The 18,582-nt window shown below is 41.4% G+C and overlaps 1 protein-coding gene across 1 annotated transcript; it reads right to left on the bottom strand.

Moving 5' to 3' along the window:
• Positions 1-1,439: 1,439 nt before the first annotated feature.
• LOC119324250 (probable inactive histone-lysine N-methyltransferase SUVR2) lies at positions 1,440-10,124 on the bottom strand. Its single transcript, XM_037598013.1, has 9 exons — positions 10,027-10,124; positions 7,532-7,727; positions 7,057-7,435; positions 4,713-5,671; positions 3,923-4,188; positions 3,091-3,157; positions 2,947-2,997; positions 2,544-2,640; positions 1,440-1,795 (listed from the first exon to the last, which is right to left on the bottom strand). Exons 2-9 carry the CDS (start codon positions 7,724-7,726, stop codon positions 1,764-1,766), a joined length of 2,046 nt encoding a protein of 681 aa, XP_037453910.1. The 5' UTR covers position 7,727; positions 10,027-10,124; the 3' UTR covers positions 1,440-1,763.
• Positions 10,125-18,582: the final 8,458 nt, after the last annotated feature.

Genomic DNA, 18,582 nt, shown 5'->3' with positions numbered 1-18,582 from the left:
CCTCCCTGGCGCACCGCCGCCTCGTCATGACTCTAGCGTCTACCAGTTCTCCTGCGGCTGCCTCGTCCTGCATCTAATTTTAGGTGAAAATGTTGTCAAAATTTTGATTATATCCTATCAACTAAACTATACATCAAAACATGTTATATCCGGTCTGAAGTTTGATTACATCCATATGAAGAATCTTCCATATCCTCCTGTTACAGTTCCTAGTTCCTACAGCTAATCCATCAACACGTAACAAAGTTGTTAGTGTGTGCCACTAGTATTTGAGCCATATGCTAACAACTTGAGCAACGAGCATCTATACCAAGCTCCAGCCAAAATGTACAGAGACCACGTCAAAAGTCCACCAGCATGTACATCGACCACTTCAACAGCTAGGCAGCCAGCAGAACAACGAGGAGCTATGCATGGACGGTGGACACGCTGCAGGGCCACTTGAAGGGCCGGCACAGTCTCTTCTCTGCCAAAACATGGGAGGTGCTGGAGCACGGCCGATGGTGCGGCTTCCTGCATAGGAATAGAAGGCTAGGCATGGCGATGCGGCGACGTCGGGGAGGAGGCATCGCGAGGCGGTGGCTTGCTGGGGAGCAGGCACAGCGCGGCAGCGACGTTTGGGAGAAGGCACGACGAGGCGATGGTGCACTGCTTTGTCTCTCTGTCTGCTATGCATTCATAAGAGCACGTTATTTGATCGAACAAAAACGAGGTGAAACGAACCGGAGGGCAAATCCGTCCTACAAGTACGATGTCTGGGCTTAGGCATGGAAAAGTAAGAAAAAACTCAATTTGTGGTGTTTTATCCAACTACCAATGAAAATTGTGCTATTTAGTCCAACAAAAAGGAAGATGTGCTATAGAAGCAAAGTACCAGGAAATGTGTGGCATTTTCTCAAATTACTCCAAGTTTCGCCCCCGTGTCACGAGGAGAGCAACACGAGCGTGGATTTTTTTTATTTTGACATCATAGCACTCTTTATTGTAAGATGATCGTCATATTATCTTTTACAAGAGTATCAACAATACCTTGTGAGCAAGCTCGGATGGCGGACGCAGTTGCTTGGGGTGTGGATCACGAGCGGTGGTATCAATAAGCAACTTTTGATTTGGATGCAGCTGTCACGGGTGGGTCTTCAATATGCCTCGTAGACCTTACTTCTAGCTAGTTTAGCTAAATCATGAGCAGCACAATTAGTTTCTCTATAAGCATGCTAGAAAATATGCAAAAAATCACACGCAAGGTGATGTAATATCATCAAAAACTGCCGCCAAAAGACCGAAAGAGTAACCTTCATTCTTCATTGTCTTTATCACCTCGATGTTGTCGGAGTTCACCTCTATGCGGTTACACCAGACTATAGTTACTAAATTCATACCAAACCGTAAGGCCAATGCATATTTTAAGTTAGAAAACCAAAACGATTCATATGCTTGAACTTCGTACATACTCCCTCTGTCCCAAAATTCTTGTCTTAAATTTGTCTACACACGGGAGGTAATATATCATCGAGAAAAGGAATTAAGAGACCTTTCCAAATCAAAAGTTGAGATCAAGAACGGGAAACCAAAAAAGTGCTGCTTGGAAGCAAGCTCGGATGACAACACTTAAATGGGCAATCCAGGTGAGGTGACGAGTCATTAATCTGGAACATTTGTTCTACACAGAGCAAAATGTCACTTGTGACAAAACCACGACGACAACACTGCCGATGCTATGTAGTCTTGAATCTCCATGGTGCCTTATATCTCTTGAAGAGTACTCATAGCAACACCAGGGCTCTGGATCTAGATCCTGCAGCAGCATACCATCATTTGGGGTCAGCTGATGCAACTTTAATGGTAAATCATACCACTCAAAATATCAAATGAAAAAGCGATTTTGGTGAAAATATTCATTTGTCTTTACCGGATGAATTTAAAAAAAAAAATTACCAGATGGAATTTTTCATTCCCTATACATTCTGGAAAAATTATATGTTGGGTAGGGTTACAACTTACAAGGGTATGTTCTAGTATATATGTTTCAAGATCAAACTCAATTACCTCACTATCTATCTTACAAATTTCACGACAATTTGGTTGCTTTCAACTGGTACGGCCATAATAGGACATCACATGGGCATATAGTCATGTATTTTTCACCCGAAATGTTCAATACCAAGGAACTGCTATATTGAGGGGTGCACACTAAATATATGCTAGTTCTTCTGCTAAAATTGGTTACACTAAATAGTACTCCCTACAATCCAAAAAGAGTGTCGTGGTTTCAGTTCAGTTTTGGTTCAAATTTGAACTAAAACCACAGCCCTTTTTTTTGGATCGGCAGGATTAGTATATCGCCAGCCACCATGTGCATAGACATAGAAACAGTAAATTGAAAAAAGAGTTAATGAGAAATAACCATAGATGCACCATTAAGAGACATGCTAAAACCACTAGACATCTTCCAAAGATTAGAGTAGGCCAGTGGGGTAGGGAAGGTTGAGAAATAAGCATCAGTAACTATCAAGTGCACCATAGAAAAAGATTAATTCACCTACTTGGGTTGCTTTTTTTGTCCCGGCAATGCTTGCTTCCGCAGCAACACTTGAATGCCTTGATAGGGTGGTTGACATCGTTAAAATCAATATTGTAGTCCTGTGGTCAAAATGTGCACAAAACAATATTATGCATTTTGACGCGCGACTTAAAGTAGGCAAGAAGATTTCACTAAACAAAGAAGGGATAGTAGCCTGGCAAAACTATTGATGGGTTTGAATTGATACAGTTCAACATTAAGTTCTAGGAGTCAAAAACACGAGATTGAGCAAAATATAACTAGCATGGTAGAAACGGGCTAGCCCATATCTTGTAGCCCTCAGATTCACTGGTACAGGACTGATACAGCACAATGGAGCTCAAATGCAATTGGCTAACTGGATGAAGTACAAGTGTGCCACCTACCCATGTCAGTTCTTCAAATGGCTCTATTTTCCTTTTGGTGAAAAATGCCACCTGAACGAAACAAAAGAATAGATAAACAATCTTCATGTGTTTCAAACTGGATTAACACACAAAAGCAATAACTAGCTGGAGTTGCATACATACATGGTAGTAGTGGCGGTCAGGTGTCTCGATCTGAACAGGTATATCAATGAGATTGGCATCAGAACACCTACAGCGTACAATGACATACCAAGTCAACAACTTCTCACGACAAAACATACCAAATTAATAAGTCAAAGTTATTGATGCAGCATAGTATGGAAGCAGCATTTTTTCTCTCTCAAAATCACTTCTGTTCAAGTTTTGGGTTAGGAAGTTTTATTAGCTAGCTTCAAATTAGAGTGGCATCACTTGAGTATCTTAATCAAAGTGCTGTCATAAGGAATAATACAAGCGCACCCACTACTACTCCCTCCGTTCCAAAATAGATGACTCGACTTTGAACTAACTTTATACTAAAGTTAGTACAAAGTCGGGTCATCTATTTTGGAACGAAGGGAGTAGTTTACAAGCATTTATAAAGAGAAATACTGGATGGTGATAACACACAGGCAAGAGTTAAGAGTGTTCACTTCTACAAGTACACACAACAAGATTTGAACCTTCAGGCAGCAAGGTTTCCCCAAACCCTCACAGGTGGCCGTTCATCAGTTACATTTTGGTCAAATTTGATTACAATTTCTACAACCCTTTTTTCGCGGGGGGCGATTTTCTACTACTCCTTTTTTGGGGGTTGGGGGTTGGGGAGGTGGTTTTCTACGACTTTTTTCTTGCGGTGGAAATTTTAACTTATAACTCCAGACGGCATGTATTGCGTTGTCTAATCACACAAAACCAGAAACATGATGTATTATAGAGAACTGTGAAGGATCATTATGCATCTCTGTTTAAAAAATAGCAACTCTATGATGACAAATCATAAAAGGAATGTTACCTATGGTTTATAAACCTTGCCACGTTCCCGTAAAAGGTGGCATCCAGACAGAGAGCATGGTCGTCCCCAAGAACATCTTCAGTGTCCCAATCAGCATTGAGCAGTGTTGGATATGTATGGCGACCTTTTGATGTCCCTTGAGTGTTTCGCTCATCAAGCTCAGTGTTAGTTAATATTTCACCAACATACTCACAAATAAACGCGCCTCGTGGAATTTCCTCAGCAGCCTGCAGTCCCCATCCCTTTTTTCCAGGGGTTAAGAATACCTGAAACGACGATACTCAAATGAATATAAGAAAACATGCATGACGTTCAGTTTGATGTGCTGAGCACATGAACATACACAGAATGCACCGCACCGCAAGAAAAAGAAATGCTGCAGTTACCATCATACACCGTTATATTAGGACACAAGGTCAAAATGGAGTTCTTTGTTGATCAACATTGCCCTAATAATTGAAGTTAAAATACAAGGAATAGCAAAACAAGTTAAAATAGAAAGAAACAGGCTCGCCATTTTCACAGCTTGTTTAGAAGGTGCAGATTAATCATGTATCACTTGAAGTCATATACAAAATAGTGAAATACAACTATATATTTAGTTATAAGCATTAAAACAGTATAACAGACAAAACTCTATTTTTATTATATGCATATGTAGCTGCATAATTGCACAGGGAATACAGTTATTCTATCATATTTTCCAATTGGCACCGATTAATCAAACTTTTATCTTTGGTGCAAAAAGGGTCATACCAAGAGCATATGTAGATACGAGTATATGAGTTACCTGTAGTTGCCGAGTGATTCCTCGCTGCACCACACGATTTCCACAATTTCTGGCACAGCCACATTTACTCCAGCATTCCTTGATAAATTTCTTTGTAGGGTGTCCTTCACAAGGATTGCAAATTTTGCAGTGGAATTTAGGAAGCCCAGCGACACAAGAATCAAGAAATCCTTCCTTAAGCAGGCCATCCCTTGTATAAGCAAATTCACCTCCAGTTACTGTTGCACATGCACAAGGGAGTTGTTCTGCTAGACAATCTCCAAAGCAGCCTGAGCAGCAGCTTTCATCTCCTATTCTAGCAAGCGAAAGATTGACATATGCATTCTGGTATATGATGTTGCATGGTATGTAGTGGAAGGGGGGCGGAAGAATCCCATTGCCAACTTTATTAATTATGGGAATACTCACATGTTCTTCACCTTTTGTTATGTCATTGACATCATGAGCTGGTCTGTTGGCAATAACAAGCATATTACTGGAACTGATCTGTTCTCCAGCAAAAGAACCAGAAGAGCATACACTACCATCAATAATGTGGTCATTAGGTGGCATACATGAGGAACCAGCTTCATTTGGCTGCAACACTCGTGACACTGAAGGTTTAGACAAAAAGTCCATGGCAGGAACTATTTGTACCATTCCACTTTCTCTAGGTCCACTAGATGCATGACCCAAATCAACGATACACTGGCAAGTGTCTTGCAAAAGTTTTATGAAAGAGAAATTGGGTTCTAGGATCTTGTATGTCCTGAGACATCTAGCCTCCATTTCCTTGCATACAGACTCCATGTCCGGCATGTGGAAATCAGGATGATCTGCCGAGTTACATGTAAATGATAGTTTCCCTGTTCCAGAATTTGACAAAGCTACCTCAAAGTTGGTTGAAGAGCCTGTGCTGCTTGTAATTACTTGGCTTCTAGATGTATTAGATATTTTTCTTTCATGTGCATCCTTGTATGCTGGAGGATTTGAAAAATCAAAATACAGAAATTCTATAGTGGTTAGAAGTTACTCCGTATTAGAGATTAAGATCCTAGATTAACAAGGCAGCGAAAAAAAATATTAACAGGGCAGCTACAACAAGATGATGCAATCTTTGCAGGAAAAACAGGATATCTTTGGAGCAGTTGCAGTACACATATTGGTATCATTAAAAGCGACATGGCAGTATTTTATAAATTCAAAGTTCACAACAGTAGAATTCCTAACTTCCTATGTCAGTATGCCGTATAGGTTCATACGCAAGCCAAAGATATCAGACAAACTGGTAAGCAATACAAACCATAACTAGTGATGCATTGAGAAAATAGCACGGAAATTAACAAGAGTTCCTACCATTTATGAAACCTATTTGATGTATTCCCAGCAGTCATTGATGTTTTTAGGCCTCCTTTGGTTTGGAGGAATTTCATAGGAATTTTATAGGATACGATTCTTATAAGAATTTTTCTTTAGAGCCCTTTGGTTCATAGGAATGCATTCCTATTCCTACATAGGATTTGTTCCTGTCCTCCACATTTCAAAGGAAAATAAACATTAGACTAGCCTTAATGGAAAAAATTCTATGTTGTGAACCAAATGACATCTCTTTTCCTATTCCTACTCATAGGATTTGAGATACATGTCATCTCATTTTCTAGAAGTTTCCTATTCCTATGATACTCCTATCCTACGAACCAAAGGAGACCTAGTCTTTTTTGAACACACACCAAGACTGAGTGTCATCTGTACATTAACGAGTGCACTGAAATGGCACAAGTAAAAATAGACCTCAAAAACAAAGAACAGAGAACTGGTAAACAAGAGTGTTTATTACTAGCTAATTAATCCTACAAAAGGACGAAGAACAAAGAGAAAACTAAAAGGGGAAAACCAAGGCAAGATCTAAGCTGGTTAAGGCCATGAGGCCTGGAGTGGCAACTGTCAAAGTGCCTTGGCTCCAGCAACCACCTGCCACAGCTCAGCTTAGTTAAAGAGGGACTCAATCAACTGCTGGCACCTCAGGATCACACCATCAAACACGCATGCATTGCATAGCCACCAAATTTCCAGTGTCACGATGATCAGTGAGTGCCTTTTAAGTCTACGAGTTATAAAACTTATGACCGCTAACTTCTATCACACTACAAACTATATTATGGAAGTAACTGGTGATAACTGCTAATGGTGGAAATTTTGCAATCCCCAAAGAGCCTTTATTTGGAAATATTAAAAAGACTATAAAACTCAAAACATCCAGATTATATAATACCTGATTATAACAATATTTCTTCATATAAAATGTGGGCGCTCAGCAAATAATACAATGAAAAGTGTGAGACATATTTGCTTAAACATAAATTACCTCTCTGATGGCTGGAATCTTGAACTGGTGGGCTCATAATAGCCAGTGGGGTCTCGAAAGTAGGAAGGTCTTGACCTTGGACTGATAAAGCTAAACTATCTTCATCTGTCGGTGTATCCTCCAGAACAATGGTTTCCATATTTCTTTCTTTAATCGGCAGTCGCGAAGAAGACAACTGCAATGTGTTTACAGTGGCACAAACTGTTTGAGGGCACAGCTTGCCTGCTTCTTGCTGCAGTGGAGCTTCAGCCAACTCTCTCTTCTCATTGGCATGCATCTTGGATGTAGGTTTTTGAGAATGATGTTTTGCCCTAAGCTTCTTGTTATAGTAGTCCGAATCAGGATTCTTCCTTTTGTTAGCTTGTTTTTTCTGTTCTTCCTGTACCAAAAGTGGTAGCACAACGAGTTATAAGAGAAATGTTGTCCCTCAAAACAATACATTCTGACTATAAAATCAGAACAAAGTAAACTGTACTTTGGGATCTGGCTCGTCAAATATAGCATCGGTTAGAACCCGAAAGTCATCAGCTTCTATGTACTCCCAGTTGTAATCATACAACTCTAGTAGCTTCGTCAACACTGGTGAAACAGTTTTTCTCGCGATTCCAATAACATCCAGCTTTGCGACAGCAGCCTCAAATTTTTCATCGAAAATGTTTGAAGACGACATCCTGCATGCAACACGGAAGAAATCAACACGGTGCATCATGCATAAAGTGACATCCTCAAAAAACTAAGTGATAAAAATAATAAAATGCATAGAAAAAGTTAAGCTAGTTATCACAACAACTAATGAAGACATACAATACAGGTAAGGATATTGTTGTCTAACTATAAGTGAGTGCAATGCTAGAGCACTGCAACACCACCGACGTGCTCGCAAAGAACGGGTGGCCACACGACCCTGCCTGCGCGCTCTGCTCGGGGCCATTGGAGGACGCTGTACTGCTTGCATTGTGGCCCTACACGATTGAGGTCTGGCAGGCCACACTCTGACATTGCATCCTAGGGTTGGCACTTGCACCATCATCAACCACTACCTCCCTTGAGTGGACGGAGTGGAGCACCGTAATACTGCCGAGAGAGGAGAAGAAGGCCTGGAGCTAGTTGGTCCAGCTCGCCTGGTGGACCACGTGGAAGGAACAGAACACAAGAATCTTCAAAACCAGCACTAGGGCGATGGTTTGTTAGAAGGCGGATGCTTACTGCAGCTTTAATAGTATGCTTACAATACTGATCTACCCTCATCTTTAAAATCGAAATAATATTCCAAATAATTTTGCGTAGAAAATACTTCAATAAGAACTATGTGTGCTAGGAAAGTAAGAAATGTATAGGAAACTAGAAACCTGAATATAAAAAAAGGTTTTCCCAATATTGCCTAGGGATACCCATGAAGGAATGCCACCCACTAGACCTCTGAGCGATACATACAACAATTGTGAAGTCCTGCCAAAACAACTAATATTTCTATCTATCACTAGTGACCAAATTTCAAATCCAGATTCAGTTTACATGCGGAAATACAAATACAGCAGTGAATAGTAAGATTGTATTTTTTTTCTTACAAGTTTCAGAAATGTAGATGTCTTTTCTTCCATTTCATTTGCATCGGGTCTAGATTTTAAATTTTGTGACTTGACAGATTTAATGTACCAACCAGAACTTCTCTGAAATTTACAGGTCATCTGCACTTAATGACCGCACCAAAAGTTGGTCTGTACCGGATACAGACTTGTTAAAACCCAATACAGCATGCACGCAAATCTATTTCCTAACATGCAACTGACATGTTAAAGAGAATAGCCTGATGCAAATGAACACACATTTTGGGCCAATAGCACTAAATGTATGCCTCTGAACTTAGGGGCATTTTGTGTATACAAGTGTCGTGGAGGCTCAGTTAGAACCTCAAATAGTGATGAGAAATTTGAAGAAATTAAACCTTTCTTTCTTTTGACAGCCTCGTGGAGGGATGAAAGAAGGGTAGTTACAAAAGGGGGCAGTGAAGGCCACCTTCAGCTAAGCACCTTCGGTCTAGTCAACACAGAAGGCATACAAAAATTCTCTAAATTTATAGACACATTGGGAACAGAAAAGACAGATCATATTGTGAATTGGTAATTTTATATAGAGCATACATTCGGTATGAAGCCTTGCAGCACAACGGGCTCATGGCCTCTAATCGCCCTTCATGATGTTGACAGCATAAGCCTAGCCAACCTGCGCCGTGCAGCAAGGGTTTCTCCCTATCTCAGTCCATTGTGAATAGTACCCCAGACCTATTGTTCGCACCAAATTTAAGTTTTCTACTCCCTCCATTCCTAAATATTTGTCTTTTTAGAGATTTCAAATAGACTACCACATACGGATGTACATAGACATACTTTAGAGTGTACATTCACTCATTTTGCTTCATATGTTGTCACTTGTTGAAATCTCTAGGAAGACAAATATTTAGGAACGGAGGGAGTACTACATATTACATGATTTATCTCGTCTGTTCGAGGATGTAGGAACCAAAATTATACTAAATCAGCGACAATTAATATGGATCGGATGGAGTATTAGTTGTTTATTCGGGACGGAGGGGGTACAAGTTTTGCCGATGTTGTAAGATTTGTTGAATTTTTTGTGGCCATTAAAGCACAGCAGTACATTAAAATATCGTCCGGAAATTGCAACGTTTCATGTATAGTCGAAAGCAGAGCATCCAGTCGTATTATCATCGGTTCATCACCACGCAAGCCTGCAAACTCAAAACGGCAAACCGCATAACCAAGGGCCCACAACAAGAACTACCTCCCCAGATTTGACTGACGACAAACAAAGTTACGAAACCATGGCAATCCGCCGAAACGGAACGGAACAAAAATCATCAGAAAACACGCATTCCAGACCGAGAAGGAACGGAGAAAAATCATCACAAAACCCGCACTCCACACCGCAACAGAGGCAGCGCGCGCATACCTCCTCAATGCAAAACCAGCGCGAGGAATTCGCAGCGAGGATCTGGACAACCGCGGCCCGTCGCAAGCTTACCCAGCGGCGGAGCGCCTCCGAACCCTGAACTAACCGCACGGAAAAAGGAAAAGGAAGAGAGCACGTCAGAATCCGCAGGAATGGGCCGGAAAAAGGAAAAAAGTAAAACCCAACAACAAAACCCTGCTCCGCGCAACAAACGCACCCACCTCCTACGCCAGCCGCCCAAGGAGACGAAGCCGATGCACGGCGAAGCGCCCGATGGCTCCGCGGAGGACGAAGGCGCGGTCGCCGCCGGCGATCGCCGATGGGCTAGGGTTTGGGGTTTTGGAGAGGCGTTGCCGTGCGCTGGGGTTTTCAGGATGGGATGGATCGCGTGGAGAACAGGCTGTTTGGTGGTGGTGGATTTATAGGACAGAGGGGGGCGACGGAGGACAGATGGCAAAACAGAGGCGGCGTGGGAAGTCCAGGCGACGAGAACGGGGAAGAAAGCGAGCGGACTGCCCCCACCCGCTGCCTGCGATTTGATACGGCAGGACCAGGAGGAGTGCGTTGCTGTCAAATCAAAAGAAATGCTATGGTGGAGTAGTAATTTCGCAGCGCAGGCGTCTCCGCTGGCTCCCTCGCCCCATTGCCACTTTTGCTGATCGCCCCTTACTCTGTTGGAACGTGATTTTGCAGAGCCAACGAATGCGATTATCGACCAGCCTTTTTCCATCCTACATCCACGTGGCGGTTGACAAGGTGAAAGATCCACGGCAACCGTGTATATGCAAAATGCAGGTTCAACAAAAACAAACCTATAGGAGTATGTATTTTTCTTTTGAAAAGCAAGAAAAAACCTTGAAGAACCTACTCTCCGCATATGCTTTTCCAGCATGATGCAGTCTGTACCGTCGGATTTGTTAGTTGTTGTACGGATGCGTGGTTGTGATGTTTTTCATGAAGTCAGCAAAAGCACGTGAAAATACTAAGGTCACGGCACATGACATAAAGTTGGTGCGGCGTCCAAATTTGAATAATAGTAATTGTCGCATTAAAAGAGTATTACACCGATGTTCCATTAAGACACAACGATAAGATAGATTACAACGTTCAAGAAGCGTGTCAACCACGTCGCTTGGTTTTTCGTGGACTGCACGATACCCGTCGAAGTTGCTTTATTACAAGAGCTTGGACGAAACACTACTTAAACATTAATGAAAGAAGTAGTCACGAGGAATTTCAGGTGTCAAAATTGATGTCAAAATAAAAACTTCAGTTGCCGAAACTATGCCACGTCTTGCTCGACCATTGGATTAATTTTCTACATGGTTTACTTTTATGGCTTCTTTGATTGAAGGGAAATTATGCTAGATCTTGGAGGATATAATTATTTTGTTTTTCGTGTGTCGGTTGTGCTCATTTTGTGGTTTAGGACCTCTATGATTTGAAAGTTTTGCAAAACATATAAATAGGAAAATGCATATATGATTTTGAATCAAATAGAAAGTTATGTAAAACATATAAATATGATATAATTTGAAAGTATCATGTCTTCTTCAATCTTGTAGGATCATAAAACTATATATGAATTTGTATCAAATAGTACATGGCATTGCAGGAAAAATAAATAGATTGTAAGAAAAGATTTGGGTGGATGAAAATGTATCTTCAAAGTAGAGTAGACACCTTCATAACTAAGGATTACAACATTAGTGCATTCATGAGCGACACCCAACATTAGTACATGGCACTAAGGATTACAATCCTACCAACAAAATACACCTTCCATAACTCCTTAGGATTCTTGTCCTCTAAAGATTCTACAAGTTTATTTTTTGAATCAAGGGAGCCCTGATGGCCCTATGGAGTTCAGTGGGACACGATATTATAAGACGATGATTTCTCTATTCGTTTTGTTTCAAAAATCATCTCATTCAAAGAATCCCTTATTAGATTCAATATTTCCGTATAAGTATCTATCTATATATGTATCAATATAAAAAGATCCAAATGCGCAGGTCCAACAAATCTCGGCCATCAAACAACATCGATCCAACGACCTATATTGCTCCAATGAAGAACACTCAACATGTTTAGCATGCAATTAAAATCATATCAAATATCATCATCTACAGTGTCCTCGTAATTAACGCGTAATTGATATCCACCTAATATGAACATGCAATTATTATTTTTCTAATATTTAACATGCATTGCGCGTACACATTTACTGGTACTAGCAGAACGCTCGTGCGTTGCTATGGGCTATCTGTCGCATGTGGGTTCAACACAAAAAACCCACCTACGACGCACCATTCTCTTTTTATATCAGATCCTCATAGCGAGACATTTCTCGCTGGACCCTCCTCACCAGATGACGCACATCTCATCTTTGCCATGCGTTTCAATAAGGGTGAAATTTCTCCATGTTTACAGTATATCAGAGTGGGTTAAACTAACCCATACTATTGACACAAAATAACAAATAACTATAGAGATCATTCTCAAAGATTCTTTTTTTTAGAATAGATCATTCTCAAAGGTTCATTCAAGTTTGCAAAAGCACACTGACGTGGGAGATGAGTGCCAATCTGAACGTAGTCACCAACAAGCTCCAACTCCACCCCACGTATCATTCATTGATATAAGGGATAATTGTTGTTCTTCACTTCCCCGTGCTTTCCTACATCTTCTACTCCTCGCCTCTTTGTCAACCCATTTCGTCGGTGCCAACCAGCACCACGTAAACATTAGTGCATTCATGAGCGACACCCTATCGCATTCTTCCCTCCGATTTACATTTCTTTTGGTATAGAAGCTACACTTGGCAAGCGGCCATTTTCCCTTTTTTTTATTCAAGTATGGTTGGTCATCAACCCTCACCAGCATTAGTTCCCATTCCTACTTTCTATTTGAATGGACACACTTGATTTGAGAATGCAGGTTGTCTTTCTTTCTCTATGACCGACAAGAAATATAATATGATTGGGTCCACGAATGCGTGTACGTGACAGTCTGACGACCCGACTTCCACCACGGCGGTCCTCGACGCCGTGATCCACGCCCTGACATTCTGGAGCATCACGACGGTGTCAGGCCCGGCCACATCGTCCTACATGATGTCGCGCATGGCGTCCCTCCACAAGGGTGCATGGATGCGTACGCTGATAACAAAAAAGATATATTATATTTTTGTATTAGGAAAGTTGTGACTGTCCATTAATACTAGAGATAATGATAATAATAAATGGCATAGTGCACAGGATTAGTGATTTGTTATTGCGGAATATATGATTTTATTTTGGAAGGTTATCAAGAAAAATCGTATGTCTGTCTTTTAGAAAGGTGATCTCACATATATGGTGTGATTTTTGAATTCTTGATTACATATCATTTTACGTGATTGAATTAAAGCAGCACCTGCCAAAGCAAGCATGAAATAAGATCTCACCCCTTTAATGGGATTTGGTTTTCTAATGGGAGGGAGAAATCTAGTGGGAAGGGGTGGTGGGAGGCGAGACAGAAAAAAACGAACGAAAAAAAGACAGATGAAAATAAATCGTGGAGGCGAGGCTAGCAACTCCCCCTTAGGAGTAGAGAAGGGGGGAGGGAGGTGAGACGAAAAAACGTACGAGATAAAGTCAGACGAAAATAAAGCGTGGAGGCGAGGCTACCAACTCCTCCTCTAGGAGTAGAGATTGGTCGTCAAACCTCACCAGGTTTAGTTCCCGTTCCTACTTTCTATTTGAATGGACACACTTGATTTGAGAATGTAGCATGTCTCGCTTTCTCTGTAACTAACAAGAAACATAATATTACCGCGCCCACGCATGCATGTACGTGATGGTCCGACGACTCAACTTCCACCACGGCCGTCCTTGACGCCGTGATCCACGTCCTGGCATTCTCGAGCATCACGCCGACGTTAGGCCTGGCCATAGCGTCCTACATGGTGTCGTGCACGGTATCCCTCCACAAGGGCGCATGGATGCGTACGTTGATAACAAAAAAGATATGTTATATTTCTATATCAGGAAAGTTGTGATTGTTTATTAATAGTAGAGATAAAGATAATAATAAATGGCATAATGTGCGGGATTAATGATTTTTTATTGAGGGATATATTATTTTGTTTTGAAAGGTTGTAAAGAAAAATCGTATGTCTGTCTTTTAGAAAGGTGATCTCACATATATGGTATGATTTTTGAATTCCTAATTACCTATCATTTACGTGATTGAATTAAAGCAGCACCTGCCAAAGCAAGCATGAAACAAGATCTTGCCTTTTAATGGGATTTGGTTTTTTACTGAGAGTGAGAAAATCTAGTGGGAAGGGGTGGTGGGAGGTGAGATGAAAAAAATCGGATGAAAAAAAGACAGATGGAAATAAACCGTGGAGGCGAGGCTAGCAACTCCCCTTTAGGAGTAGAGAAGGGGTGGTGGGAGGTAAGACGAAAAAAATCAGACAAAAATGCAGACGAAAATAAACCATGGAGGCGAGGCTACCACCTCCCCCTTTGGGAGTAGAGATGGTGCGCGGGATTAGTAATTTGTTATTGTGGAATATCAGATTTTGTTTTGTAAGGTTATCACAAAAAAATCTTATGTCTGTTTTTTAGGAAGGTGATCTCACAAATATGGTGGCATTTTTGAATTCTTAATTACCTATCATTTACGTGATGGAATTAAAGCGGGAGGGAGAAAATCTAGTGGGAAGGGGTGGTGGGAGGGGAGACAAAAAAAGGCCACACGAAAATTGATACGTCTCCAATGTATTTATAACTTTTAATTGTTTCATACTATTATATTATCAATTTGGTATACTTTATATGTAATTTTATATAATTTTTGAGAACTAACCTATTAACCTAGTGCCCAGTGCCAATCAAACACGATAAAACTTTACGGTGATTTTTTCTGGAGCGGAAGGGACCCTAAAAGATTTGGGAGGATGCCAGAAGCATTATGAGAGGGCCACAAGCTCACCTCACGCGCCCCAAGGGGCGCCACCTAATCTTGTGGGCCCCTCGTAACTCTGTTTGCCCTAATTCCACTTTTATAAATTCCCATAAATCCCAAAAACACCAGAGCGGGACCCGAAACAATTATTCCGCTGCCGCAAGCCTCTGTTCTTCCGTGATCCCATCTGGAGGCCTCTGCCGGTAGTCTGTCGGAGGGGGATCGGTCACAAGGGGCTTCTACATCAACCTTGATACACCTCCGATGATGTGTGAGTAGTTTACCACAGACCTACAGGTCCATAGTGATTAGCTAGATGACTTCTTCTCTCTTTGACCTTCAACACAATGCTATAGCTTTGTATTTCTCTCCGATCTATCCGTTTGTTTAGCCAACTAGATTGATTTATCTTCAGTAGGAGATGTGCTTTGTAGTAGGTTCAATCTTGTAGTGTCCTCGCCTCATGATAGAAGGGATAACGAGACACGTATTGTATTGTTGCTACTATAAGAGGAAAACGACGGGGTTGGTTTTATTATGTCTGCATTATGTCATCATACTTCATGCATTACTCTATTTGTTATGAACCTAATACGCAGAGAGGCAAGCATAGAAGTGCTCTCGAAGTGGAGTACTAGTGGTAGATGAAGGCAGTAGTTGGTCTACTTGTCATGGACGTAATTCAGGAGTTGGTCTACTTGCCATGAATAACGTCATAACTATGTGATTTTCTATCAATTACCCAACAATAATTTGTCTACCCACCATATGCTATGTTTGTGAGAGAGAAGATCTAGCGAAAACTATGCCCCCAGGTGTACCTTAATCATATTAGATGACCCACAAGTATAGGGGATCAATCGTAGTCCTTTCGATAAGTAACAGTGTCAAACCCAACGAGGAGCAGAATGAATCGATAAGCGGTTTTCAGCAAAGTATTCTCTCCAAGTACTGAAAGTAGCGGTGATAGATAGTTTGATAGTACGGCAATTCATAACAAGTAGCAATAGTAACAATAGGTGCAACAAGGTGGCCCAATCTATAACAGAGGACAAGCCGGAACGTTCTCTTACAGTAAGGAAAGCGTTCTCGAGGACACATGCAATTTTCATCTAGTCACGTTCACCATGTTTAGTTGATTCGGGTTCGCTACTTTGATAATTTGATATGTGGGTGGTCTGGTGCTAGGGTGATGTTCCTACTTGAACAGGCAACCCTCTTATGATTACCCCCTCCCGCAAGCATCCGCAACTATGAAAGAATAATTAACATAAATCTAACCATAGCATGAAACATATGGATCCAAATCAGCTCCTTACGGAATAACGCATAAACTAGGGTTTAAGCTTCTGTCACTCTCTCAACCCATCATCTAATAACTACTCCACAATGCATTCCCTTAGGCCCAAATATAGTGAAGTTTCATGTAGTCGACGTTCACATGACACCACTAAAGGAAGAACAACATACATATCATCAAAATATTGAACGAATACCAACTTCACATGATTACTTATAACAAGACTTCTCCCATGTCCTCAAGAACAAAAGTAACTACTCACAAATCATATTCATGTTCAAGATCAGTGGGGTATTGAATATGCTTGAGGATCTGAACATTTAATCTTCCACCAAATAAACCAACTAGCATCAACTACAAGATGTAATCAACACTACTAGCAACCAACAAGTATCAATCTGAGGTTTTGGGACAAATATTGAATATAAGAGATGAACTAGGGTTTGAGAGGAGATGGTGCTGGCGAAGATATTCATGAAGATTGGTCCACCCACGATGAGAGGACCGTTGGTGATGTTGATGGCTTCGATTTCCCCCTCTCGGAGGGAAGTTTCTCCAGTGGAATCGCTTCGCCGGAGAGCAAAAGTGTTCCTGCCAGGTTCCGCCTCAAGATGGCGGCGCTTTATCCCGGAAGTATTCTCCTAATTTTTTTCTAGGGAAAATAGTCTCATATAGCAGAAGATGGGCACCGGGGGGCTGTTGGGGGCCCACGAGCTCATAGGGCGCGCCCCCTGAGCTCGTCGCTCCCTGGTGGCCCCCCTTCTAGTAATTCTTCCTCCAGAATTTTTTATATATTCTGAACTAATTCTCCATAAATTTTCAAGTCATTTGGAGTTGTGGAGAATATCTATCTCTGCTGTAGCTTTTTTAGGGCCAAAATTCCAGCTGTCGGCAATCTCCCTCTTCATGTGGAGCTTGCAAAATAAGAGAGAAAAGGCATTAGGATTGCATCATAAAGTGAAATAATGACCCAAAATGTAATAAATAACAGTAGGAAAACATGATGCAAAATGGATGTATCAATATTATAAAAATCGAAAATACCTTGTTGCAATTTATTATCTTTTATTTTACTTTGCAATTTATCTACCCACTACCATCAGATTTGATCCTTGCAATTAACGAGCACAAGGGGATTGACAACCCTCTTGCTCGCGTTGGGTGCAAGTATTTACTCTTATGTGTCTAGGTACTATCGATGTTTGTTTGCGTGAATCTCCTATTGGTTCGATAACCTCGGTTCTCTACAGAGGGAAATATTATACGCTACTATATTGCTTCACCCTTTCTCCTCAAGAAAAATCCCAACGCAGCTCACAAGTAGCAAAACTGAACCATGGAGGCGAGGCTACCAACTCCACCTTTAGGACTAGAGATATAGATAAAGACTAATGTTGTGTGCCCACATAATGGTGTGGATCCACATGTGAGAATTGTTGACTCTTCGTCCTCTCCTTGTCAGATAGAGTTCCTTCATACAGTAGGTTGTTGATGGGAAACGTAGTAGAAAACAAAATATCGCGCCTACAATCATCCAAAATCAATATGAAGATGCATAATAGGTTGGGATCACGGTCGTTACCATCACCGAGTTGCAGCGGAAGAGGAACGTGTCGGTGTAGATCGTACTTGGAGTCCCTCGAACCATCGATGAACGATCCCTCGTACTACAACACGAACAGTCCCCCGAACCAAATACCGAAAGCGTGACCTCTCTACTTGGTTGCAAGCATGCATCCTTCATGATCCGGCAGCGCTTCGCCATCCAGAGAAAATCGTCGCTGGAGAATTAGAGGGAGGAGATTAGAACCACATTGGGCTTCTAATTATGAGGACAAGAGGATTAGCCTAGCTCTATTTAGTCAACTAGGACTAACTAGAACTAGAACTAGAAGAACTAGAGGAGGCTCCAAAACTTGTATCTCCCCAAAGATCAAAACCCCTCAAGTATATATAGGTTGGAGGAAGGGGAAAGGGGGCGCTGAGGGAGTCCTGGACTAGGGGGTGTCCGGATAGCCGAACTATCATCATTGGCCAGACTCGAAGACTATGAAGATACAAGATTGAAGACTTCGTCCCGTGTCCGGATGGGACTTTCCTTGGCGTGGAAGGCAAGCTTGGCAATACGGATATGTAGATCTCCTACCATTGTAACCGACTCTGTGTAACCCTAACCCTCTCCGGTGTCTATATAAACCGGAGGGTTTTAGTCCATAGGACGAACAACAATCATACCATAGGCTAGCTTCTAGGGTTTAACCTCCTTGATCTCGTGGTAGATCTACTCTTGTACTACCCAT

This window comes from Triticum dicoccoides, chromosome 6B (genome assembly GCF_002162155.2).
Source record: "Triticum dicoccoides isolate Atlit2015 ecotype Zavitan chromosome 6B, WEW_v2.0, whole genome shotgun sequence".
Taxonomy (NCBI): domain Eukaryota; kingdom Viridiplantae; phylum Streptophyta; class Magnoliopsida; order Poales; family Poaceae; genus Triticum; species Triticum dicoccoides.
This window is presented reverse-complemented; position numbering and strand designations above follow the sequence as displayed.

Excerpts from the sequence above, each read along its gene's own strand:
- LOC119324250 (XM_037598013.1), bottom strand. The coding sequence starts at position 7,726 with ATGTCGTCTTCAAACATTTTCGATGAAAAATTTGAGGCTGCTGTCGCA. Across the intron at positions 7,436-7,531 it reads TTGACGAGCCAGATCCCAAA|GAAGAACAGAAAAAACAAGC; the intron begins GTACAGTTTACT and ends CTTTTGGTACAG. Across the intron at positions 2,998-3,090 it reads CTGACCGCCACTACTACCAT|GTGGCATTTTTCACCAAAAG; the intron begins GTATGTATGCAA and ends TGTTTCGTTCAG.